General features: G+C 38.2%; 2 protein-coding genes across 7 annotated transcripts in view; one reads left to right on the forward strand and one right to left on the reverse strand.

The window, feature by feature from the left end:
• Positions 1-26,198, reverse strand: part of LOC101743410 (WW domain-containing protein tag-325) — a 145,979-nt gene that overhangs the window by 107,558 nt on the left and 12,223 nt on the right. The gene's annotated exons all lie outside the window — the stretch shown is intronic.
• The window catches only part of LOC101736327 (trichohyalin), a 39,070-nt gene continuing 23,135 nt past the window's right edge, over positions 10,264-26,198 (forward strand). For all 5 annotated transcript variants that reach the window (XM_021349765.3, XM_021349763.3, XM_021349762.3 and 2 more), the window contains exon 1: positions 10,264-10,503. Coding sequence is in view for 3 of the 5 variants with exons in the window: in XM_021349762.3 (XP_021205437.1) it covers positions 10,443-10,503 (61 nt within the window). In the remaining 2 variants the exon portion in view is untranslated. The remainder of the gene's footprint in view (positions 10,504-26,198) is intronic.

Consider the following 26,198-nt stretch of genomic DNA (forward strand, 5'->3'; position numbering starts at 1 on the left):
TACAGGTTTCGTGGTAAGTATAATATAAAGACAAATGAGGCCACGAAGCAATTGGAGTCCAGTAGTTACTCTCACAGAGCACGATGTGAAAACCACATTGGGAAGATCTTCAATGGAGCGGTTGAAATTGGTAGACCGACGGTCCGTATACATAAGCAAACTTATCTTGAAAATATCGTAAGCCAGATTCAGGCATCTGTCAAATATCTTGTGTTCGATTATATCTACCCGCTAAACCTCCACCGAACTTTCCGATCCAAGTCCTCTTCTTCTTCTTTTCGCTTCGGTTTCCTCAATACTTAGGGTCGTGACCACCTCATAGCAACAAGAGTTTATCGCGGATCATTCCACGACATTTGCTCCTATCTGCCGCCGATTTAGAGCACCGTGAACTGTGAGGTCGAGAGTAGTGCGAATCTGGTCAGACCCAAATCCAAGAAAGCAAAAAATGTGAATTTTATATATAGATAAAACGAAATTTCTTTCTTTTGTTTGCTGTAGAAGAGCACGACAATGCCTATATTACAGTCTTAGCAACACATACGAGACGACGTATAATACTACTTACTCTAAACCCACTGAGTTTCTGGCCGGTTCTTCTCACTGGGTCGCAAATCCAGTGGTAGATTCTACGAAGCTCTGCTCTTGCTAGGGTAGATGTTAGGAAAATCTCTCAGGTTAAGGCCTTTGAGCTCGACTACCAGACAGAATGAAGCCAGAATAGCCTCTCGAGACTATAGGCAGATAAGAGGAAAAAGCTACTCCAGACCCCACAAAAATGGTAATCGTAGGTGTAGGTAAACCGAAGACTCCTCACTGTTCTCTACACAACGGTGACATCAGCAGCCGTTATGTGCCTCCTTATTTATTATTTGACAACTACCTACGCCGATTTATTATTCTTATAGTTTCTAATTAGTCATTTTATAACGGACTTATGTTCTTATTATTTGGTTTTTTTTTTATTGCCTAGATGTGTGGACGAGCTCACAGCCCACCTGGTGTTAAGTGGTTACTGGAACCCATAGACATCTACAACATAAATGCGCCACACACCTTGAGATATAAGTTCTAAGGTCTCAGTATAGTTACAACGGCTGCCCCACCCTTCAAACCGAAACGCATTACTGCTTCACGGCAGAAATAGGCGGGGCGGTGATACCTACCCGTGCGGACTCACAAGAGGTCGTACCACCAGAAAAACCTGGTCGACGCCAGAGACGAAATGTCGGATTTCCATTATTTCGAATTTACAAACTGACTCTTATGTGTTTAGTGATAACGATGCGACCTTCTCCGGGATAAGATTTAGTAGCACATCTAAAACATTACAGCCGCGAGAAATCATGGAAGTGATCGGTGCAAAAACGTTTTTTGCAACAATGAAGAATCGGAATTTATGAGTGCTAAGCTTAGTATTAAGTAAGCTACATATTTGATTTTCATTAGTTTCAGTCATCAGACGTCAAAATAGAATATTATTTATAGATCTATATATTAATACGCGAAGCAAAAACTTTGTATCCCTTTTTACGAAAATTGCGCGGACGGAGGAGTATGAAATTTTCCACACTTATAGAGAATATAGAGAAGAAGTGCACAATGCTAATATTTTTTTTTTAAATAATGCATAAAAGATACATTAAATCAATAAAGAAAACATTACACACACTACATATTATTTGACGCACACACGCATGCATACTATTTATTATCAAACTTTTGTTCTTGACGTCTGTAGTCAAATTGAGAATACATTAAATATTGTTTGTCTTTGTTAATATTTTTTATAGCGTAGCCTTGGCGAAATTTGTGATTATAGAAGTATAAAATACAATCATAATAGTGTACAAACCTATTATACAATTCTAATTAATTATAGTCGAATTTCGACTACTGCGGGACCTCTAGTAGATATTAAACTCCCGGCTATTGCTCTTCTGACATCAACAACAATAAGAAAACATATAAATTTTAAAACTACGCTTCAAGTTATGATCAAGAATCTTCAGTTAATCTTTGGATAACCTCATATTATTAATCTTTATGTACCGAATGGCGTAAGTGTTGAACACGCTTAGTTGAAGCAAGATAAAATACGGTTCATTTTGTGAGTTCAAATGCTACTAGTTTACTGGTTACGGTTAACGGCCGTCTGGTGTAGTGGTAAGTGACATGGCCACTACACAAGGAGGTCGCGGGTTCGAATCCCGCCAAGGGAAGATATTTGTATGATAAATATTAAAAAAAAAGTCTTTTCCAGGGTTATGGATGTATATTAAAATATATGTATGTGTATAATAAAAATATTACATTTATTTCCGTTATCCGGTACCTGTAACACAAGTTCTTTACGAACTTACCACGGGACCAGTTATCGTGGCGTGATTGTTAGTAAATATTTATTTATTTATTATTTACTGGTATCCCATGGCTTCACACATTCATTTGGACTTAAATTCTTGGAGCATGATGACTAGCTATTGGTTCCGGTTTCCGTGGGTCGCAGACACAATCAAGACTACCTTCACTGTTTAATCTTGCTGTTTTTATTGTCATTTTATCGACGGTTGAAACGTTATTTGGTTTAAGCGTCATTTTTGCAATTTTACAGGACATCCATTTACAGTTTAAAATTTGGAAAAAAAAAACATAAAAAAACTTTTTCGCCTATTTGAATGGAGTAAACTTAATTGAAGTTCAATTAAAAACATCGAACTGTTGATGTTAGTACCAAAATAAACGGACCTTTAATTACAAAGATAAATGTTGCGTATGAAGCGAAATGTCCCTTAAACCAAATATCCTTTTACTCCTCGATATTATTTCCGAATACCAATCATTGAAATCGGACATCTAATTTTCTGGTACCTATTTCGGCCATACGAAAAATTCACAGGAAAATAACCCTTATAGAATCCGAATCCTCAGTTTTAACGTCAACATACAAATGAGCCACCCTCGAGGTATTAGTAATGTGTATAAATTTATCCTTCGATAAATGGACGTGTTTTTTTCTTAAAGCATAATTTGAATTTCTCATTAAACACAACGGTATTAATATACCATCCTATACCAATATCCTACCTAAATTTATTACAGGGAATTGCATAACAATATTATTGGAAGCCGCGAACACGCGATTTAAGCAATGTCCCTGATTTATATACTACACTTTTCTTGAACAAGTTTTATTGATTGGCTCAACTACATACATACACTAGTTAGAACTCATGTGTGGGTTAAGACACATCACTAGTACTACTTGTGACGGCTTACTGTGATAAGGTCAAGAATTTATCATGGGCTTGTATCAAGTCCGTTATTTAATTACTACAACTGTATTACATTAAGATTGAACTAAAAATTTCTCTTTTCACATGGCGAACAATAGCATAGCATAACGAGCGTGAATTGAAGTTAAGGTGGGTGGCGACATTTACGTTGTAGATGTCTATGCGCTGTGGTAAGCACATAACATCAGGTGGCTCGTGAGCTCGTCCACACATCGCACATCATCTCGGATCCTCCCGATCCACTATCGGTGCTTTGAAGTACTTCAAGCACCGGTCATTGTTCTCGTCGAACCCGTCGCATGCGACGAAGGGCTCGACGAGTAAATTAACCCACAGACACAGCCTACTGAGTTTCTCGTCAGATCTTCTCAGTGGGTCGCGTTTCCGATTCGGTGGTAGAATCTGCGAAGCACGGCTCTTGCTAGGGCCAGTGTTAGCAACGTCGTCAGATTTGAGCACAGCGAGCTCACCTACTAGTTAAGGTTACGCTGAAATAGCCTCAAGGCTATCAGCATAGGAAGGAACAAAAAAAAAAGACGCCCGATGCATTCGTGCGATGAAAAGGCTAGCGGCGAGAAACTCAACGGGCTGATGCATGGGCAGGGACAATGAAGCGTGCATAGCAGAATACGTCGAGCATCTATTTCAGAGCAATGTTCCTCCTCAAAGTTTTCCCTGGTTTTCACCAAAGACCTTCCAATCCAAAGACGCGTTTCATGTCTCATTAATATCGATATTAATTATTAATATCCATATTAATGACACATTAAACAGTTACGGGTCAAACTACTTATTGCAATTATAAATTAGATAAAGCACGCTAATTAATCAATGTTTACCCTCTTTGTAAATATTTACAATATCCGCGTATTACGACGCTGTCAACTTCTAAATTTGCATACTTGTTTATGGAATAGTTCCATGTCATTTCTTTTGAATCTGAACTCACTGAAAATCATAACTAGACTGTTTTATTTTCCAAACATAATCACAAGAAACCTTCGTTTCAGATCAAAATAAGTGAACTAATACAATCTATATAATAATACGTGATGCTAAAACTTTGTACCTCTTTTTACGAAAATTGCGCGGACGGGGCAGTATGAAATTTCCCACACTTGTAGAGAATATAGAGGAGAGGTGCAGAACGCTCATATTTTTTTTAAATTATTCATAAAAAATACAATAAATAAAAATAAAAAATCATTACACACACTACCGTGTATTTGACACACACACGCATGCATACTGTTTGTGTATTGTCAAACTTTTCTTGTTGCTTATAGTCTATGGTCAAATTGAGAATAGATTAAATATTGTTTGTCTTTATTAATATTTGCCTAAAATTTAGTCTTGGCGAAATCTGTGATTATAGAATTTGACAATAGAATCATAATAATGTTCAAACTTATAATTTCAATTAATTATAGTCGAATTTCGACTACTGCGGGACCACTAGTAATGATAAATACACTAAAACACAACGATATATTTAATCATAATTTTATGATTGATTTAAATTTTAATTGATGTAACAAAAAAATTATTAATAAATTTTGTTAGGTAATTAATATAGTATTGGCTGAATTAAATTACTAGTGACTTTAATATTTAGAAAAAAAAACGATTTTTAGTATCGTTTTATTTAAATCAACTTCCTTTATTTAACTGGTTTGTGAATTGTACTGTTGTTGGTGTCCGGATGACCTAAAGCAGTGCTTCCCAACCTTTTTTTGGGGATTAAGGGGTGAATTAAACTTTTCATTTACGAGTACCCCGCCACTAAAAACTCCATCCTTATTCCTCTTCGATCAACAATAGTAACTATTAATAATAGTTAATATTAATATATATTCATTTTATAATTATATATTGTTGACAACACGTTATAATGATGTTTATGTAAGTTAAGTGCAGCTGTACTCGTACCACAGGTTGGGAATCGCTGGCCTAATGTAACCGACACTAGACCATACTCAGAGTTACGTATCACAACTTTCTCATATAACGCCTCAGTCGACGGTCATTTTACTCGATTTTAATTACTCAATGCTAACGATTATGATTGGACGATTAAATGCGTGATGTGTTAATTTATTTATTATATATTTTACACTTTTAAATGAACACGTTGTTTTATACAAAACGGAGTCACGAACAATGTTATTGCCACAGACTACCTTCAGGACATTATGGCAAAGATTATATCTGCACGTTTTTTTTTTTTATATCCATCTACGGTGACATCTATGGGCCATCAAAGGAAGCGTTTTTTTTTATTGCTTTGAAGGGTGGACGAGCTCACAGCCCACCTGGTGTTAAGTCGTTACTGGAACCCATAGACATCCACAACGTAAATGCGCCACCCACCTTGAGATATAAGTTCTAAGGTCCCTAGTATAATTACAACGGCTGCCCCACCCTTCAAACCGAAACGCATTACTGCTTCACGGCAGAAATAGGCAGGGTGGTGGTACCCACCCACGCGGACTCACAAGAGGTCCTAGCACCAGTAAAAAAGCGTTTCAGCAATTTTGTATTTAAAACACTCTATTTGTAAGAAACATCAACGCGTCTCATTTCTTGAAATTACTTAGACCCTTAAAATCAAAACACATGACCCCAAAAATATGTCGATAATTTGATAGGTTTTGAAAACCATTTTCGCGAATATAATTTGTAATTATTTCCGTAAAACAATCAAATAATGTACCAGAGAAACGAGAATAAAGTGGTTTGTTTACTCTATGACTTGTTTACGGGCGTCGTTGAGTGTGAACGGACCATACTTTAACCACCAGCCCACTGAGTTTCTCGCTGGATCTTCTCAGTGGGTCGCGTTTCCGATCCGGTGGTAGATTCTGCGAAGGACTGCTCTTGCTAGGGCCAGTGTTAGCAACACTTCGGTTTGAGCTCTGTGAGCTCACCTACACACGTTAGGGTGAAGCTGAAATAGCCTCTCAAAGCTATTAGAAAAAAAAGACCGCAAAAATATGTCGATAATTGGATACGTTTTGAAAACCATTTTCTAGAATATAATTTGGAATTATTTCCGTAAAACAATCAAACTATTTAAAAGAGAAACGAGAATAAAGTGGTTTGTTTACACCACGACTTGTTTACAAACGTCGGTGATTGTGGACGGACCGGTGCCTCACCACAGCGCTGCTGAAGCCGGTAACACAATATCACCGGGAGGGCTCAAATCCTGTTTTTAGCTCTTGTAGAACTTTTAGAACCAGGGAAAAACAGGAAGTCTATCGGATTACACAATTATATTCTTCATGTTTGCCGTTTCCTGAACAATTCCATCCACACGCGTAAATAATTGATTTTTGACTTTTACCAAAAAAAAAACTCCATCAAAATCAAAAATTTTATGGACTAGCGCCTAAATTATACCCGGACAGACTATCTTATTTTGACAAAAAAACTATTACAAACGAACATCCATTAACAGTTAAATCGGAATATCGTAACAGATTCATGATCTATTGAACACGTTTACAGCGGGTATGTTTTAATATATATTCATCTCTTTCCTACACTTAATCAAATTAAAGTTATGGCCTCGGCACGACAGTCTAGGACCTTCATAGCCTAACGCAAGGAAGATACGGATGAGGTATATTATTAAACCTTACGGCCTGGCCACGGGGATCGGCGGTGCGAACAGCGAAGCGGTGGACGAGGCGACCATTCGCGCAGCACCGTTTGCAGGCCACGGGTACTCACGTTCGCCGCCGCGACTAGTAAGGAAGTCCGACAGCGAAATGTCTATATCGAAATTATCTCGATATTGCTTACAAATTAATCGTTTTTTGGTTCAGGACCTATTATTTGGAAAAGATTGTGAAGTACATGATTTGAATAAGAATCGGAGTATACCTATAGATGGAGAATTCCACAAGAAGTACGAGAAATACTTTGGGTGGCTACTTCCAAATAGCTGGTCTAGCTAGTATTTCAGCTTTTTTTTTTATTGCTTAGATGGGTGGACGAGCTCACAGCCCACCTTGTGTTAAGTGGTTACTGGAGCCCATAGACATCCACAACGTAAATGCGCCACCCACCTTGAGATATAAGTTCTAAGGTCTCAAGTATAGCTATAATGGCTGCCTCACCCTTCAAACCGAAACGCATTACTACTTCACGGCAGAAATAGGCAGGGTGGTAGTACCCACCCGTGTGGACTCACAAGAGGTCCTACCACCAGTAATTACGCAAATTATAATTTTGAGGATTTCATTTTTATTACACGATGTTATTCCTTCACCGTAGAAATCAATCGTGAACATTTGTTGAGTACGTATTTCATTACAAAAATTGGTACCCACCTGATATTCGAACACCGGTGCATCGCTCAACACGATTGCACCGGACGTCCGTTAGGCCACGACAACTTTAAAAATATAAAATAAAAAATAAATAAAAAATTTAAAAATTTCGGCGTTAATTTTTCGAGGCGAAAACAACTAAACTCATTTAATCACTGTACTATTCGCCGCGACTACCGCTCGACTCCGTGGCTCGCGCCGTCCGTATTCATGCATTTGTTTTGCTCGCCCGCCGCATCGCGCGATTCGCTCGGTACATTTCGCCGGTCGCTTCGCCGGTCGCCGGTGCGCGTGGCTTCATAAGTACATTTCTATGCGCTTGTTTTAGTCGCTAGACGCTTCGCCGTTCGCACCGCGCGAATATTCGTATCGGCGAATGTCCCGTGGCCAGGCTGTTATTTCGCACTTAACATGAAAAGCCGCAACACAATTACAATTAAAATTTTGAAATGAAGAAAAGTTTGAGTACCTGCGGACATTTTATAAAATCGTTTTTTTTTTCGCAAATTTAGGAGCGTCTATGATATTTGCGATTATCACTTAGCATCAGTGTGCCTAGTGCGAGTTTTTTAACGTTCTCGATAGCGTAAAAGTTAGTTCATATTTTTATGGAATGGGATCGTTTGGGATCGTTAGGGGCGCTATTCCAACTGCATACAAAATTGGGCTAACTTTTACGCTGTCGAGAACGTTAAGAAACTCGCACTAAGCATACCGGGCTTAGTATGCCTCCGATGTCAACAAATAAAATACTTATAACTCACGGACACAGGCATCTGATCTGTGGTAGCGTTTCAGGTGAACGCACGGGTGTCAGGGAACCGTGTCGGCACCGGTTTGCTTGCCGGTCACCACATCCGCAGAGTTTTATTTATCGTTATTCTCTCAAATACGATATACATAATAGGAATTGTTTGAGATGATTCTCGTTTTTATCATCGCACCGCCCGCCACCGGAGTAGAGTTCATCCATACTACCAGAGCCACTGCGTTTCCAGAAATCTTTTTTGCCACGTACCATCCAGCTTTGGAATGAGCTCCCCCCACGGTGTTTCCCGAGCGCTATGACTTCTTAATGTCATTTCCTATACGTAATATTTCCAATCTAAGAAAAGTGCATTTTAAATTTGTTCTCAACCAAATTAAAGATTTTTCTAGTTTCGTAAATATCGAACCTTCTTGTCGTGTTAGTAACTTTTTTTTTTATTGCTTTGATGGGTGGACGAGCTCACAGCCCACCTGGTGTTAAGTGGTTACTGGAGACCATAGACATGCACAACGTAAATGCGCCACCCACCTTGAGATATAAGTTCTAAGGTCTCAAGTATAGTTACAACGGCCGCCCCATCCTTCAAACCGAAACGCATTACTGCTTCACGGCAGAAATAGGCAGGGTGGTGGTACCCACCCGCGCGGACTCACAAGAGGTCCTACCACCAGTAATTACGCAAATTATAATTTTGCGGGTTTCATTTTTATCACACGATGTTATTCCTTCATCGTGGAAATCAATCGTGAACATTTGTTGAGTACGTATTTCACTAGAAAAATTGGTACCCGCCTGAGATTCGAACACCGGTGCATCGCTCAACACGAATGCACCGGACGTCTTATCCGTTAGGCCACGACGACATAACAAACTCTGTTTTCTTCGAACAAACAAACCCGCGGTTTTTGCAGATTTTTAACTTGAACATTTTTTTATTTAATATCTCGTAATTCTAAAAATCTATGTACGCGATGTGGTGGCGCAACGACTTTATCGTCCACACGAGTTTTAAGATAATTATACCGTTTTATAAAAAATGAAAATGCATTCATTACGACTATCACGTAACAATTGCGTTGCAACGGATCGCGCTGGATCTATCGTTGAGCAATAGTAGAAACCCCAAAGCCTTGCCACGGTCTAAAGATTAAAACTTGGTCACTCTGGTATATATGTCAGTTTTTTTAGAATGGAAAGATAACTGGTGGCCCGATTGCCTTTCGAGCTTAGCCAAAACATGACCGAAGAGTCAGCACAATCTTCTAGTCAGCCTTATGTCTAAATTCATCGGTTATGGTTCATTTAGATATAAAATCTCTTTCTAAGTTCACAGATATATAACAATAAATTACGTACAATTAAAATAGAAACGTTGTTATGATCATTTAAATCCGAATAGTCGAGGACACGTAACTAATCTAAGTAGTTCCAACAAATCAAACGATTTTGGAAATTTGCTTTGACACATAATATACATTTTCAGTCTTCGTCAGAAAAATACCTAATCGAAATAAATGATATTAAAATGTGTGCCTAAATGTGAAGCATCAAACAATCAAATCGTAAGGTCGACATTGCCGCGACCTCAATTTTGTATTTCTGGTTTCTACCGTTTCCTTTCACGCAGTTCATTCGATGCAGTCAAATCTTGTTATAAAATTACGAGTTATACAATAAAAATTGACAAAAACTAGCACCTAACTCAATTTGTTTTGGCTGTAAAATAACATCAGCAAGTACCATTCACAATAATTGAACTTTCTTTCGCGTTTACTTTCTTTGAGTAATTAACGTGCATACTAATAACTTTTTTACACGAAACTTTTTCATCGCGTTTCCATGACAGAAGAATTTTATTAATGACACTTCCTTTCAAATCAATTTCCAATGCGTCAATTCGGTTATTCCGGGCAAGAACGCTAACAACTTCAATTACGGTAAATTCTAGTATAACATGAACACCATAATTTCAGACCGTGCGTTAAAACGAGCATACCTGTGAAAATCTATCTTCTTCAGCACTGAGAAGGTCACCGACGGATGATGCCTTCGCCTGGCTGGCGAGGTGCCTCCTATTCAGCACATAAGACAACTCATCCAGGTACCGCAACGTCAGATTCGCCATTTTAGCACAGCACAATCACACGGAAACTATCATTTATTGTCACAAATACAATGGTTTGGCAACAATGAATAGGAAATTATTCACGTAAACACTAACGCAGCGGCGCGTCGAAAAAGACAACGTACGATACGTTCCATAGTCTGTGACGAACTGAATGGCAGACGGCAGTAATGGCGTCAAATTCGAACCGCAGTTGCGCGAGGTTCAAAGATTAGTGATGTTGGAAAGTTAATAGAACGCTATCTGTTATCGTAGGCGATTAATATGAGGTCAGACTAAGGTGACACTATTAATTACATTAAAACTAGTTGGGTCTGCGAGACGGGGATCAAGGTATAATGTAATTTCCTTCGTTGCAATAGTAGTATCCTCAGCCATTGTTCCTAAGACTTGCTCACAATCCCTCAAATTTGTCTTGATTTCGTTAACACAATACGTTGGGAAAGCGTTTATTTGTAACTTTAACATTCAAGTTTGCCTTATGATGATGTAGAATACATTTGAAAGATTCGTTTTTGCCGTGTCGGAATTATATAAATTTAATTTATTTCTAATATTACTCTAGTTTATCTGTACAACAGACCAAAATGTCCATGACCTTATAGTTATTCATGATGCTAATATGCGGGAATTTAAACTTAATACTATATAGTAGGGACTTCTTTATTTGCCTCAGACTCGTAGATACCGTTGGTATTAGAATATTGTAATTCCACATGAGCGATATAAACATCATACCTGTTTATAAAAATGTGTAGCTATGGTGCGTACCGGTACGCGATAATTTTGATTAGTATGAACTTTAATTACTACTTAAAACAGGAATGGCATGGCCAATCTCAAAAAAACTTCAGAGGTGTCAAGGGACACCCGGATGGAACGAAGTTCCTTTCGATTAATTAGTGAAGGAATTGTAATTTTTTTTTAAGATATAATAATAAATTACGGCATTATGAAGAAGAAAAAGACAATACTATGAACTAAATTACTATAGTTGAAACGCTATCTCGAGAAACTGTACTCATTACGCGGACCAATCGGATACGAGCAACGTCACGCGATAAGCGCCTACACGTTGATTGGTCAGAATGACGGATCTAAAAAGTGTCGTGACAACTTTTCGTAAGAATTTTTTCCGTCTAGCCCCCGTTCACAACGCGCGATAAGGAACTTCGTGCCAAAAAAAAACAATAAAATTTTGATATATATTCCCTATAAGAAGTATTACGGAAGATGCGCTCTTATTTTTATCGAGTCGGTCGTATTTTTGTCTTACGTCATTAGTCACTATTCGAAGAACCTTTAAAGGTTTTGCTATCTACTAATTTGACATTACTTTCGAAATTTTATAGTTTTTTTGGCGGTGAATCATCATAAAAGTATTTTGTTAAATTATTTGGCGCGTCTACGAAAATCTATGGCGGTCTTGCATCCGACTCGGAAACATTTGTGGCAGGCAGCATCGGTTTCAGCTGTGACGCGTTGCGAGGTAAATCCAGGGATCCATTTCTGATTCAAGCATTACGTAAACGCAATACAAGGACGATCCGAATTATAAATACGAAGATACTAAAATTTTATTCACTTGAAAACGTGGAGTTTTTATGTTATATTTTGATCATATAAATAGAGAATCACACAGAGGACAGCCAAATATCATGTGTTGAAATAGTACGGACTTGATACCAGGATTTTAGTACGATTTTTGGGTGAAAGAGGTCACGGCTCTTCTAATTTTAAGTGTTTATCCTATAGACATCAGGTTGAAGTTTCAATTGTGTATGGTTTAACGGTTTTCTGATTCTTAGAACTTGAACGCATGAATGATCCTCATCAGGAATTATCCCCATCAGGATAGTGGTAATTGATTATGCAAATTTATATTTTTTACGGGTATACATTTGAGAACATTATTTTTCCTTAGAAAAAACCTGCCTTTGGCATTTAACACTGGAATAGTCGCCTAGCTCAATACGAGTATATTGTCTTATACATTAAGCCCTAATTAATTCGAAATGTGTATACTCCGTAATGACATGCTTGATTGAATTGAAAAATTTAAAATGTCCTACGTTCTTCCCTTTCTGTCTCCCTAGAATAGACGTAATATAGCTATAATATATATGTAAGATATATTTCGGATGTCTATCTCATAGCTCATGTCATAGATCTATCCATACTAATTCAGAAGTCGGAGTTATTTTTACACCTAACTTTTTGTATGCGATTGGCTCCTTTTGCTATAAATCACCGATAAGCTTGAAATATAGAATAGAAGCAATAACCAATTTTATCAGCTACAGCTTAAATGTTTTGTACTTTAATTATTACGACTCTTAACATTCATACTTTGATATGTGTTACACACACAATGCCAAATCGATTAAAAAAGTTATATAATAGAATCGATTTTGTTTTAAGCACGTTATCATTTCATAACACTGCTACCACATCCGTATTATGTTAATTTTTTTATTGTTGCAACACTGACATATAAGAAATTAATTTAACATTGAAATTCAAAGCACAATAAAACTGAATAGTGTGATTCCCTCGACTTTCACTACATTTATAATATTATATCGTACATTAACACTTCCATACTGTCTTCGGTTGATCAAATGTAAAAGAAAACTACTTTAAAAAAAAACAAATAAACAAACAGCAATTTGCACTAAATAATATTAAAAAAAAAACATAAATTAAGTGATAAGTAACGTTAATCTTATAAAAATACTCAAATATTGTTGAAAAGTTGGTCTTTTTTTTTTAATATACCGACAACACTTAAAAACGCTGCTCAGAGCTAGATCTAAAAGCTGTATGCAGAATTAATGCATTATGTAGTGCAATGTCAAAAATTGCAAATGAGCTAGCTTTCCTTAAACCAACATGCGATAATAATAATATGAGCCGGAGTTACTATTGAGATTCTGACATAACATTCAAACTTTACGGCTTAATCTTGCCCTTTTTATTATCATTATAAAAATATAGCAGACGTTGCCGATACCTTACAGTTTTCGGTTTAAATTTTTCTAACTACCGTCTTTTTTATTTATGTTTTTTTGTGTATCTTGACTACGTTACAAAATAGTCTTAATAACGTCTTAATAATATGATTAATGTGTTTATACGACACGGGAAAACCGTATATAATTATTGCAACATCATAAATTATTATTAGTTTATGGATTCGTTGGTCGTCTCGTTAAAGTGTCTTATCGTTGGGGGATCTCAAAATAGGAAGTGACCGGATTAAAATGGCGACAAAAAAACCGGTCTTTATAATTGCGATGTCGGTGTTACTGCGAATGTCGGACTAAAACACCTACAGCACTGAGTTCGTTGCCCGGGTCGATGCATTTTGTCGGAACTTTTTGTTGGATTTGTTTGTTTCGCGTTTTTATTATCTTGATATGTATGTATATATATGTGTGTGTAAAGAAAAATCTTTAGTATTTAAAGCCTTTAAAACTCTTTAGTTTTAATAATTGTAAATGACATGCTTTAACAGAAACCCACTTCAAATTAAAAAAAAAAGATATTCCAAAACAAATTAATATACATTAAAAACAATAATCATCGAAATCGGTTGGTGTGATATTGAGTTATTCATCTATTTGTCGCGGACGTACTTAATGCAAATTTAAGACTTGCGTGGTTTTCTCATCAGAACTGCACTAAATTGAAAGTGATGTGGCCCAAAGAATCGTTCGCATATAACTACAACAAAAAAGTGCATGCGTACAAAGTACACATGTCAGAAGTGAAACATTTTTGGCGAACTAATTTATAAGTCTTGCTTATATTTATACAAATCTAAAACTTTAGATTTCCGAGACTTAGAGGAAGGGAAAAAGGAAGATATGTTCCCGCCAAAAGTCGGTCAAATGTCAATCTCAAACCTAAGTGTTGACAGTCACATTATGTTTAGATTTCTAAATTGTAAATGACTAATATTTTGCCAATTGAATTGACTAATTTAATTTCATGCTATTTGATTAATGTTCCAAATTCTTTTCATTTCATTTCAATTCATATTAACATTTTTCACAAAAAATTATAAAATATTAGGCTGTATGGTATGATACATTTGCCTTTCCAGTTGGAAAAATACAACAACTACTACTACTGACATTTGACAAGTACTTAATTTCAATAGTAGTTTGATGTCACTTCCGTTGCATACCTGCGTGACGTTCTGTAAAAATTTTACCCTCATGCGCCTAAAGAAGTTTCACTTCAAAAAAGGGGTTTAAGAGATATATTTCTTGTACCAATTTTCTGTTTTACCCAAGTGAATCGGATAAATGGTCTAGTTAGTAATGAAATAGTGTTTCACCGTTATTTTTCATGTAATGTTCTATTATCGATTATCGATCATTCGGCGACTCGAATGTTTCGTTACAAAATCAGTTTTATGATTGCAACAAAAAACGTAACGTCTCTAGATCTTGGAATTGGAACCGTTCGTTTTGTAATTACTTGGTGTTTTGTTTACTTTGTTTAGCCGTCGATAAGCGAGAGAGAGAGAGAGAGAGAAAGAGAGAAAGAGAAAGTATGCCTTATTGTACGCAAAATAGATAAAAATGCAAAACATTAAATACAAATCGGTAAAATGACAACACCAAATAATACTTAGGGTGGGATGTGAATGAACTCAGTGCAGTGGTAGCTATTATAGAACACAAGATAATTGACGGATACCTGAATCGCGTTAACGACATTCTCAAATATAAGTTTAGATATGTAGAAGTCTAAGATTAATTTTGCGACGAAGGGCTCAACGAGTAAATTAACCCATAGACACAGCCCACTGAGTTTCTCGCCGGGTCTTCTCGGTGAGTCCGCGTTTCGGATCCGGTGGTGGATTTTGCGAAACACTGTTCTTACTAGGGCCAGTGTTAGCAATACTGCCGGTTTGAGCCCCATGAGCTCAATTACTAGTTTGGTGAATCTAGAATAACCCCTCGAGGTTAATAAATAGGTAGGAATAAAAAATAAAAAAATAATTGAAATAGGTACATATTTGCATTAACATTAGATATTAAGCAGATGCCTGACTAGGACTAAATATGTTTTCAAGATTATTTTACATATATAAAGTTCCGTACACATATGGACCCGCGATTCAATGAGCAATTTTACCAACTCGATGGGAGATCTTCCCTTTATCGACTCCTTTCAAACTGATATTGGTTGTTCATGGCCGTGGACATGACTTCCCAACAGCGTGGCTATAAGTTTGCCTTCGACGGTAAATATACATTATTTCGAATTTCATTTTCTTCCTCACATACATGATACGAAGTTCGACGAGTGAACTAGCCCATAGACAACTAAGACAACCCACTGAATTTCTCGCCGGATCTTCTCATTGGGTGGCGATGCCGATTCGGTCGTAGATTCTGCGAAGCACTGCTCTTTCTGGAGCTAATTAGTGTTAACAAATTTTCTCAGGTTGACCAGCGAACAGGAAGGGTAAGAAAAAAGAAAGAAAGAATGAGACATTTCTTATTGATAAAGAGATGTTTGTATCACTCACTCTCTGCTTCATAAAGCGCCAGACCTAAAAAAATGGTTACCTTGTTAATTAGGATTAATAGTTCTTAGAAGGTTTAGAAGGTTTTTAGTTCTTAGAAGATTTTTAGTGAGCGTTCAACTCGCAAAAGTAGTATTGGAAGGATTGTTTCGGAGATCTCGTGATGAGTAAGAGGTATTTCGTTTTAAAGATTGAAGGTTTTTATAGATTGAAAATCACTGGGCTTTAAACCTAGAAGTGTTTATTAAAACAATACGTACGTATCTCTCTGAGAAGTGAAATACACACAGTCTGCAAGCACTCGTGATTTTTGCATACGAATTGGTCAAATTTCGACCAAAAGCAATTGTAGAACTAATCTGTCATTGAAATTACGGTTTTCGTTTGTTTTTTTTTTTTCTCAAGTCAGTAGGAAGTCCATTTTATGTGCCGTTACAAACAATTTAAAGTTGAGTCGACGAGTGAACGATTTTTTTCTGACTTCCAATCTTCTTTTAAATAACCTAGTTTAATGCTGTTTCGTGTTTTCGTATTACAATGAAGTTTTTTTTTTATTGCTTAGATGAGTGGACTAGCTCACAGCCCACCTGGTGTTAAGTGGTTACTGGAGCCCATAGACATCTACAACGTAAATGCGCCACGCACCTTGAGATATAAGTTCTGAGGTCTCAAGTATAGTTACAACGGCTGCCCCATCCTTCAAACCGAAACGCATTACTGCTTCACGGCAGAAATAGGCAGGGTGGTGGTACCTACCCGCGCGGAGGTACTCAAGAGGTCCTACCACCAGTAAGAGCAGGCTACCTAAGATCTAAGAGCAGGGTTAAGTGTAAATAATTATGCTGTTGTTTAAGTCCTTTTCTTGAGACGATCATTACGTACGAGTACCCAGAGTCTTCAATAGGTTAAAGTCGGCCTAGCAAACGATTGGTTGGGTTTGAAATAAATTTTGATTGATGTTATAGTGACTGAGCTCACGGTTCACTGTTATAGTTCATAGCTCATAGATGTTCATTTGATACTCGAATCGGGTTTCGATTCAATGAAAGTTTTTAGAATTGTGAGCACGCACAAGCGGGTAGGGGTATCTTGCTTATTTTCGCCGAGACCCTTGTTTATGCAATGTCTAATTGAGACATGAATATTTTCTTTCTTTCTAAAGGCGGGTTTCAGGGCGAATGTTGAAATGTAATGAGCAAGCTCTGAGTTGCTTGCTGAGATTATTTTGTAATTGTTTTTTTTTTACCGTCAGTAGCCTGGCCTATTCTGGCTTCACGCTAACTGATAAGTAAACTTACCGTACTTAGCCTAAAGGAGTTATCTGTCCTAGCAAGCACATTGCTTCGCTGAATCTTCAAAATCCTGCGAAGAGCTCATTGGGATGTGTCTATGGGACTTTGGGTCATGACTGTTTGAAAGTTCATGTGAAGGTTTACTTAAATAAATAGACTTATTCATCTGAACGTAGACAGTAACGTTCATGATGTGCTTGATGTCTATGGGCTCCGATGCCCTTAGCTACCTTCCGATTGACGTTAACCTAGTCTTGATATAACAAAATTTTTAATTAATCACCTTTTTACTCTAGTTTCGAATTAACACCCTTTTGGCACTCAACAGAGTTGTAAATACAAAATTTGTATTCGTGTCATGTTTGACAGCTCGCTACCAACTGACCCACTGGTTGAGATAGATGACACAGTGTTGACCGAATGGCGGATTTAATTAATAGACGTCCGAATATCTAATTTAAGAAAATATTCTAATTTGTTCCTCAGAAGTACTAAGTAACTACTGCTAGCTCTTTACTTCAATGACCTGCCTTTTGCGATTCAAAGCGGAGCTCGCGAGGGTAGATATCAGTCGTATCCTTCCTTCGTATAGTTTCTAAACGAATGTTGTTAACGATTATAACTAAACATGCGTTATTGTCAATCAAGATTGATTCTAGTAATCATAAACGACAAAAGAAATTAAAACAGGAGCTGTGTTGTGTTAATATTTTATTGATTAGCATGCAATGTAAGATATACAAAAATTAACTAACGCGGACAATCTATAAGGCGAGGGAACGCGGGAGATGACAACCGGCTTCCCTTACTAAAGTTACAGATGATTATGACGAATGAGAAGTGCAGGACGATAAAATGATGACTTTTTTTTCCTACCTAATCGCCGGTAGCCCTGCGGGGGTATTCCGGCTTTACCTAACTGATAGGCGAGCTCACGGGCTTAGCCTGAAAGACATTGCCGACATGTGCCCTGGCGAGATAAGTGTTTCGCTGAATCTATCACCGTATCTTACTGCGAGATCCAGCGAGAAACTCAGTGGGTTGTGTCTGTGAGTTAAGTTACACGTCGAACTCTTCGTCGCCTTGGGGTTCAACAAGACATGTGACCGACAATTGGAATTTCCCCTCTTGCTAAGGGCCAGTTTTATCAACGCCTCCTGGTTTGAGCCCCGAGAGCTCACCTACACGTTAGGGTTACGCTGACATAGCCTCTCAAGGCTATCGGCTTAGGTAGAAAAAAAAGGAATTCCTAAGAACCGTGCGTGGATAGATTTCGAAGAAACGAAATTCTTTTGTTAAAAAAAATAAGGGTATTTTCACGCGCGAAACTCGCTCCGCTTATGATTCTCGTTCTCCTCTAAGCGCACGAGTTTGGTTTAGGCACGTGCGCCCTCGTGTCCGGGAAGCACGTGTGCTTTGAATGTACCACGCGCGTTGGTAATCGTGCAACGAGAACTGGAGTTTTCGAATTTTATTGGCTTCAAAAGTTTTATTGGTAAGCACAACTTTGAGACTTACAAACGATATTATGTACGTATACTTTTCCCGATTTTTTATTGTCATTGGATTATTTCCACCGTGCGAATGCTTACGTATATGGTGAATATTGAGTTGTCATAGGTCAAGTTACGTGACAGAGGCTACGTCATTAATATGGAAGATAATTAGCCATTAATAAGAACTAGAGGTCCCGCAGTAGTCGAAATTCGACTATGATTAATTGGAATTGTAAGTTTGTACACTATTATGATTGTATTTTATACTTCTATAATCACAAATTTCGCCAAGACTACATTATATAAAATATTAACAAAGACAAACAATATTTAATCTATTCTCAATTTGACAACAAAAAGAACAAAAGTTTGACAATAAATAGTATGCATGCGTGTGTGCGTCAAATACATGGTATGTGGTGTGTGTAATGTTTTCTTTATTGATTTAATGTATCTCTTATGCATTATTAAAAAAAAAAAATAGCATTGTGCACTTCTTCTCTATACTCTCTATAAGTGTGGAAAATTTCATACTCCTCCGTCCGCGCAGTTTTCGTAGGGATACAAAGGGATACAAAGTTTTTGCTTCACGTATTAATATAATATAATAGAACAGGAAGGGTATATTTTCAGCAACGTATTAAGGCTATTAGAATTCTCTACAAACGTGAAAATGTTGTGATCATATTTCTCCAAACTAAAGCATTTTGGAATCGTCATGAAGCATCTTCTTCATCAATGGTTGTTAAATTTGTGAAAAATCTTGAGGTGTTGGGACAATTTAGTGATGTTGTGAATCGAAACTGTGTAGGTATTTTGTTTGAGATTAACCCAGAATATAATTGAACATAAACGTTTTATTTTCAACGAACCACTAATCGGCAGAGGGTAGAAATGGATCCTACCCAATCGTTGGTAGCCTAGGGGAGTCTTCTAACTTCGTTTGGATAGGTAGACCAGCTCAGGGGCGCAACAATTTTTTTTTTTTTTTGGGTAGAGGGCCGAACCTCCTACGATGTCCCCGCGCAAAAGGGGCGTGCGAGGTATGTGAGACTCAACGATCTGCATGGTGTTGTGAGCAGACCGCGGGCCCTAGGATTTTAGGGCTCAGGGGCGCAACCATAGATTAAACTTCTTTTTTGATTTCAATACGAATACAAGCGTGGCTTGGCTAAGCTCAGAGGACATTTTAACGTGTGGCAACATTTTGCTTTCCATTCTTTTTACTTTTTAGCAGCAATCAAGCTGAAAATACTTAAACTTGCTTAATGCAATTCGACACAAAACAACAGCTGGTGATTTCCAGTGGCCATTTTGAAATGAACATTTTAAACCCTCGTAACCGCTTAAACTTCGAGATAGCTTAAACTCTGGAGGTGAACTAAACTAAGATTGAAATTACGAATTGATCGTCAGTGACCGCTTAAGCTTTCGATTCTAGTTTAAGTTATGGTAGGCAGCGGCTTGGCTCTGCCCCTGGCATTGCTGACGTCCATGAGCGACGGTGACCACTTACCATCAGGTGGGTCGTATGCTCGTCTGCCTACAAAGGCAATAAAAAAAGCCTTTCTGGTTTTCTGGTGGTTTCTAGTTTTCTGGTGGTAGGATCTCTTGTGAGTCCGCACGGGCAGGTACCACCATCCCGCTTATTTCGGCCGTGAAGCAGCAATGCGTTTCAGTTTGAAGGGTGGGGCAACAGTACACTGTTACAACTGAGACCTTAGAACTTATATCTCAAGGTGGGTGATGCATTTACGTTGTAGATCTCTATGGGCTTTAGTAACCACTTAACAACTATGTGCTACATATAAGCAATAAAAAAAAAACTACGAACGATATTACGGGCCTAATAGTCTTAGGTCGGTTTTAGGCTGGTACTTCAAAAAGCATTCAAATTACATACACGCCTCACTGTAATAATATTGTTATGAGTGTATTGTGGGTTGTAGAATCGCGTTTCGGATCGACTCCGCGTCCGTGACTCGTTCGCACGATTCATTTTCGGCTTTTACTTTCACGTCGTCGCCTTCAAGGCAGGGCCGTTCTCTGGGATACACGAGGGGGGCATATTGTGAATTGATTGTCAAATAATCCTGATTTGAAAGTCATTTTATTGCATGCTAATCTCTTACTGGATATGGTACTTTGAATATAAATATACTATTTGCATTAATCGATTAATGTTTAATTTGATTTTTTATTTTTTTATTTAATAAATAATAAAAAATCTATTCAAGCTAGTAATTTTAAATAGGTCAAATATCCATGAATAGAGGAAATAAAAAATATTATTATTTATTTTATATTTTTTTATTGCCCGTGTAGGCAGACGAGCATACTGCCCACTTGAGGGTAAGTGGTTACCGTTGTCCATGGACTTCAGCAATGCCAGGGGCAGAGCCAAGCCGCTGTCTACCGATAAGTACTCTCCACAAGCCTCGTTTGAGGAAGGATATGTCATAGCGTTTGGGAAGCACCGTGGAGGGGAGCTCATTCTAAAGTCGGATGGTACTTAGCAAAAAAGATCTCTAGAAGCGCCCTGTCGATGAACGCAATGGCTCCAGGTAGTATGGTTAGACTCTTAAAAACGAGATGATGTTGACATCTCAAACAATTCCTCAGAGCACTCCCCATGGAACATACGGTATGAAATACAGAGGGAACCGAAGTCCCTCCGCAGACCCAGAGGTTTCAAACGATCCGTAAGAATGGAATGAGAAATATTTTTTCTATACCACACTTCTCTAAATATTTGTTGAGAGGATGTCGGACAAGAAATTGTTGCAAGTTAATTTTTAATTTGTTTCTCAGATTTTACGTTAGTTCGGGGGGCTTATACCACCCAATCGTTGTGAAAGTTTGTCTCTGTGCGTCTCGTGTCGTCGGTCGATTGCGTATTATGATATCTAATGACCAAGCGATTAATTCGTGTGACAAGAAATGCTATATGAATATGGGATCAATTAGGAAACATTTCTGTGCAACGCAGAGTTGAGTTGAATCACGTTTGTGGCTGGAAGGTAGCTATAAATATATACATATATATATAATAAACAACTAGATAAAGAACAAACAAACTTGTTCATCACCCGAACATTTGCCCGATGTGGGAATCGAATCCACGACCCTCGCCGCAATATTCAGGGGTGCTAACTATTACACCACCGAGTCAATAAGCTACGAAGTTTAACATTTATAACTTAAGGCTGCTCTTATGATTTCTTTTCGCGTTTGATATTACACGTTCCCGACCTTTACAAGACTTTACGGTTGTCCAAATTGTATAGTGTTCGAGAAGTAGTATCTGAGTATCTTCTTTTCAATCGTTTGCACTCTTGGTAGAGTGGCCGTGATCGTCATTTGGGGTGGTGGTGCGCTTTTTTTTTATTGCTTAGCTGGGTGGACAAGCTCACAGTCCACCTGATGTTAAGTGGTTACTGGAGCCCATAGACATCTATCTTTATTTATTTATTTATTTTATTAGGCTCACAATACACATCACAAGCTAAAGATACATAAAAAACACAAATAAAAAGAAACAAAATCTGGCTTGCAACATAAGTTATGTGCGCACGACAAAACAAGACATATAGTGCTGAATTTGTATAACAATGTTCCTTACAATTATGACAAAACAACACAATAACAAAAACTAATCTAACGAATAATGTAAGGAAAAAAAAATATTCACAATATAATACATTAAACAATTACATTAACCTACCTATTAATAAAGTGGAGGATGCCCTTGAACATTTTTCTAAACGTAACTAACCTACAAGTAAAAATATCTACAACATAGATGCGCCATCCACCTCGAGATATAAGTTCTAAGGTCTCAAGTATAGCGCTTCACAAGACGTCGCCATTCCTCACGTCACGCTGCCTTTCTTGTGCATTCGTTGATGGAACCGCTTAGAGCTAGCTGCCTTTATTCTCTCGGTCCATCGTAACGGTGATCTGCTGCTGTCTCTCTCTTGACGGCAGAGTATCTTTTATTTATTTATTGCTTAGATGGGTTAACGAGCTCACAGCCCACCTGGTGTTAAGTGGTTACTGAAGCCCATAGACATCACGCAAATGCGCCACCCACCTTGAGATATAAGCTCTAAGGTCTGAAGTACAGTTACAACGGCTGCCCCACCCTTCAAACCGAAACGCATTACTGCTTCAAGGCAGAAATAGGCAGGGCGGTGGTACTCACCCGCGCGGACTCACAAGAGGTCCTACCACCAGTAAAGTCTGAAGTCGTCATGATCTAAAGGACAAGACGTCCGGTGCATTCGTATGTAGCGATGCACCAGTGTTCGAATCCCGCAGGCGGGTACCAATTTTTCTAATCAAATACGTACTTAAAAAATGTTCACAATTGACTTCCACGGTGAAGGAATAACATGGTGTAATAAAAATCAAACTCGCAAAATTATAATTTGAATCCGCACGGGTAGATACCACCGCTCGGCCTATTTCTTTTGCAGTATTGCATTTCGGTTTCAAGGGTGGGGCAGCCGTTGTAACTATATTGAGACCTTAGAACTCATATCTCAAGGTGGGTGGTGGCATTTACGTTGTAGATGCCTATGGGCTCAGGTAACCACTTAACACCAGGTGGGCTGTGAGCTCGTCCTTCTATGTAAGCAATAAAAAAAATTAAAAATCTTGTACGACTCGTGAAAACCGAAGAAAATAATTTATAAGTTACTTTGTATTTTTTTACATCGATCGAATATTATTGTAGCGATTTTTTTTGCATCTGAATACATCCCTGTACAGTATATTAAGCGTAAAGAGTCTAACAAGTCTCTGTGACACAACCAGTTGATGCATTAGACAATAGCTCATAATTGTGACTGAACGGATTCTAACCAGTCCTAATAAAATATAATGATAATTTTCAGTTAAAAAGGCTGTATGTTTATTTACCTATTTAGGCTATCGAGTCGTCGTGGTCTATAACAAAAGCGTTCGCGGTAATCGGATCTAGCGACGTGACTATGCCGGTTTTAAAATCTTGCAGGAAGTCATTAATTTCTAATATTTCGCATATGCTCACGTATAACTTCCATGATTAAGTAATAATCTATATATCTATATATATAAAAATGAATTGCTGTTCGTTAGTCTCGCTAAAACTCGAGAACGGCTGGACCGATTTGGCTAATTTTGGTCTTGAATTATTTGTGGAAGTCCAGAGAAGGTTTAAAAGGTAGATAATTAAGAAAATGCTCGGAATTATATAAAAATAACAATTTTGTTTTCCCTTTGATGTGGCCCCCGTCGGACGGATTCCTTTTGTTTGTTTTAAGTTTATTTTATACAAAAGCTTAGGTCTTTTATTTATCGATTGAAGCACTACGAAGTCTGCCGGGACAGCGAGTATCTTTATATATATACTAGCTGTACCAATCTGCTTGGCTGGGCAATTTAAAATTATCATTATTATTTCTCACCCCCACAAAAATTCTCATCATTAACGCCCCCGCAACTGGTGTAGGGAGTGTAACACTCATATAAATATTAGCCTATCCATTAAGTACATGTAACACATAAGTACACAGTAAGATTTTTTTGTATGCGTTTGGGTAGTACTCTGGATGGTTTAGATTTACAAATCAACCCGGCAGATGGTGCTGCAGTCGGTATCTAGGCTATTTATCTATACTACAACTAAACGGCTGGATCGACTTGAATGAATTTTTACAGGACAACGTCTGTCGGATCAAACCGCTTCCGTTTTGAATGGTTGCGATAAGTATTACGACTCAACATCTTGCAGACCGTTGAGACCCACATACCCCGTGCGCCCCCTAGGCGCGCGGACCTCGTAGGAGAATGGGCACCCGGCCCGAAAAAAAAAAGTATTACGACCATGCAATTGAGATTAACAGCTTTATCTCTCAAGACGTCTCGAGGTTATTATGGCATTATGGGTTCCGGTAGTCATTTAATAACACCACAGAACGTGGACTTGGTTAATGTATGTCTTAGAATAGAAAAAATACGACGTAGTGTGCGTTAGAATAAATGATACATTTGAGGTTTTCAAGAAATAAGTGAAAAGCGATTTAGCGTGTTCATCTTGCATAAAAAAACCAGTCACCGTCCTCGTCGAACTCGTCGCTTGCGACGATGAGCTCGACGAGTAAATTAACCCACAGACACAGCCCACTGAGTTTCTCGCCGGATCTTCTCAGTGAGTCGCGTTTCCGATTCGGTGGTAGATACTGCGAAGCACTGCTCTTGCTAGGGTCAGTGCTAGCAACTCTCCGGTTTGAGCCCCGTGAGCTCACATACAAACGTTAGGGCGAAGCTGAAATAGCCTCTCAAGGCTATCAGCAGAATTAGGAAAAAAAAAATCTCGATCCTTTCGCTGGTAGCCTAAGGGATTATTCCAACTTCTCGCAGACGGGTAGGTGAGTAGGTGAGCTCACGGGCTCAACCTAAGAGTTACTAGCCCTAGCAAGAACCGTGCTTCGTAGAATCTACTACCGAATCGGAATCGCCACCTACTGAGAAGTCCTGGTGAGAAACTCACTGTGAAAAGTCAGCGAAACAAAGAAAACTGAAGGGTCTTCTTTCCACGTCACTAACGAACGTTGACCCCGCGCAGCAATCTTCAACCGTTTTGATTTTCGCAGTGAAATATTAGTTCAAATATTCAATTACAGTATGTTTCCAGCCAAGATTGGCCGACGACATTGATTATATGTTTGAAAGAGCAAGCCCTGAGTTCTTTTTTTTCTATCTATTCCAGTAACCTCGAAGGGCTATTCTAGATTCACCCAACTAGTAGGTGAGCTCACGGGGCTCAAACCGGGAGTGTTGCTAACACTAGCCCTAGCAGTGCTTCGCAGAATCTACCACCGGATCGGAAACACGACCCACTGAGAAGATCCGGCGAGAAACTCAGTGGGCTGTGTCTGTGGGTTAATTTACTCGTCGAGCTCTTCGTCGCAAGAGACGGGTTCGGCGAGGACGGTGACCGGTGCTTGTGGTACCTAAAAGCACCGTTAATGGATCGGGAGGATCCGAAATGACGTGTTTAAGGCGACGTCGACCGTTTACCATTCGGTCCGCCGGATCGGGTATGTGAGTTTGTAGCCGTTTCTTCTTAGCGCTGGTATTGCGTTTAGAATTTGTATAAAATCATGGCGATTGAAATGCACTTGTAAAAGACCTATTACAAATGTATAAAAACCACCGTAGCACCAGTATGTAAGATATATGGGTTTATGATAATCACGGATTTAAACATTATAGGGTTAGATAAGAGAATAGATGAAAGCGTACGGATTACAGAGCAATAAATACATTGCCTCGAGGTAACATATCCATATC

This window comes from Bombyx mori, chromosome 16, assembly GCF_030269925.1.
Source record: "Bombyx mori chromosome 16, ASM3026992v2".
Classification (NCBI taxonomy): domain Eukaryota; kingdom Metazoa; phylum Arthropoda; class Insecta; order Lepidoptera; family Bombycidae; genus Bombyx; species Bombyx mori.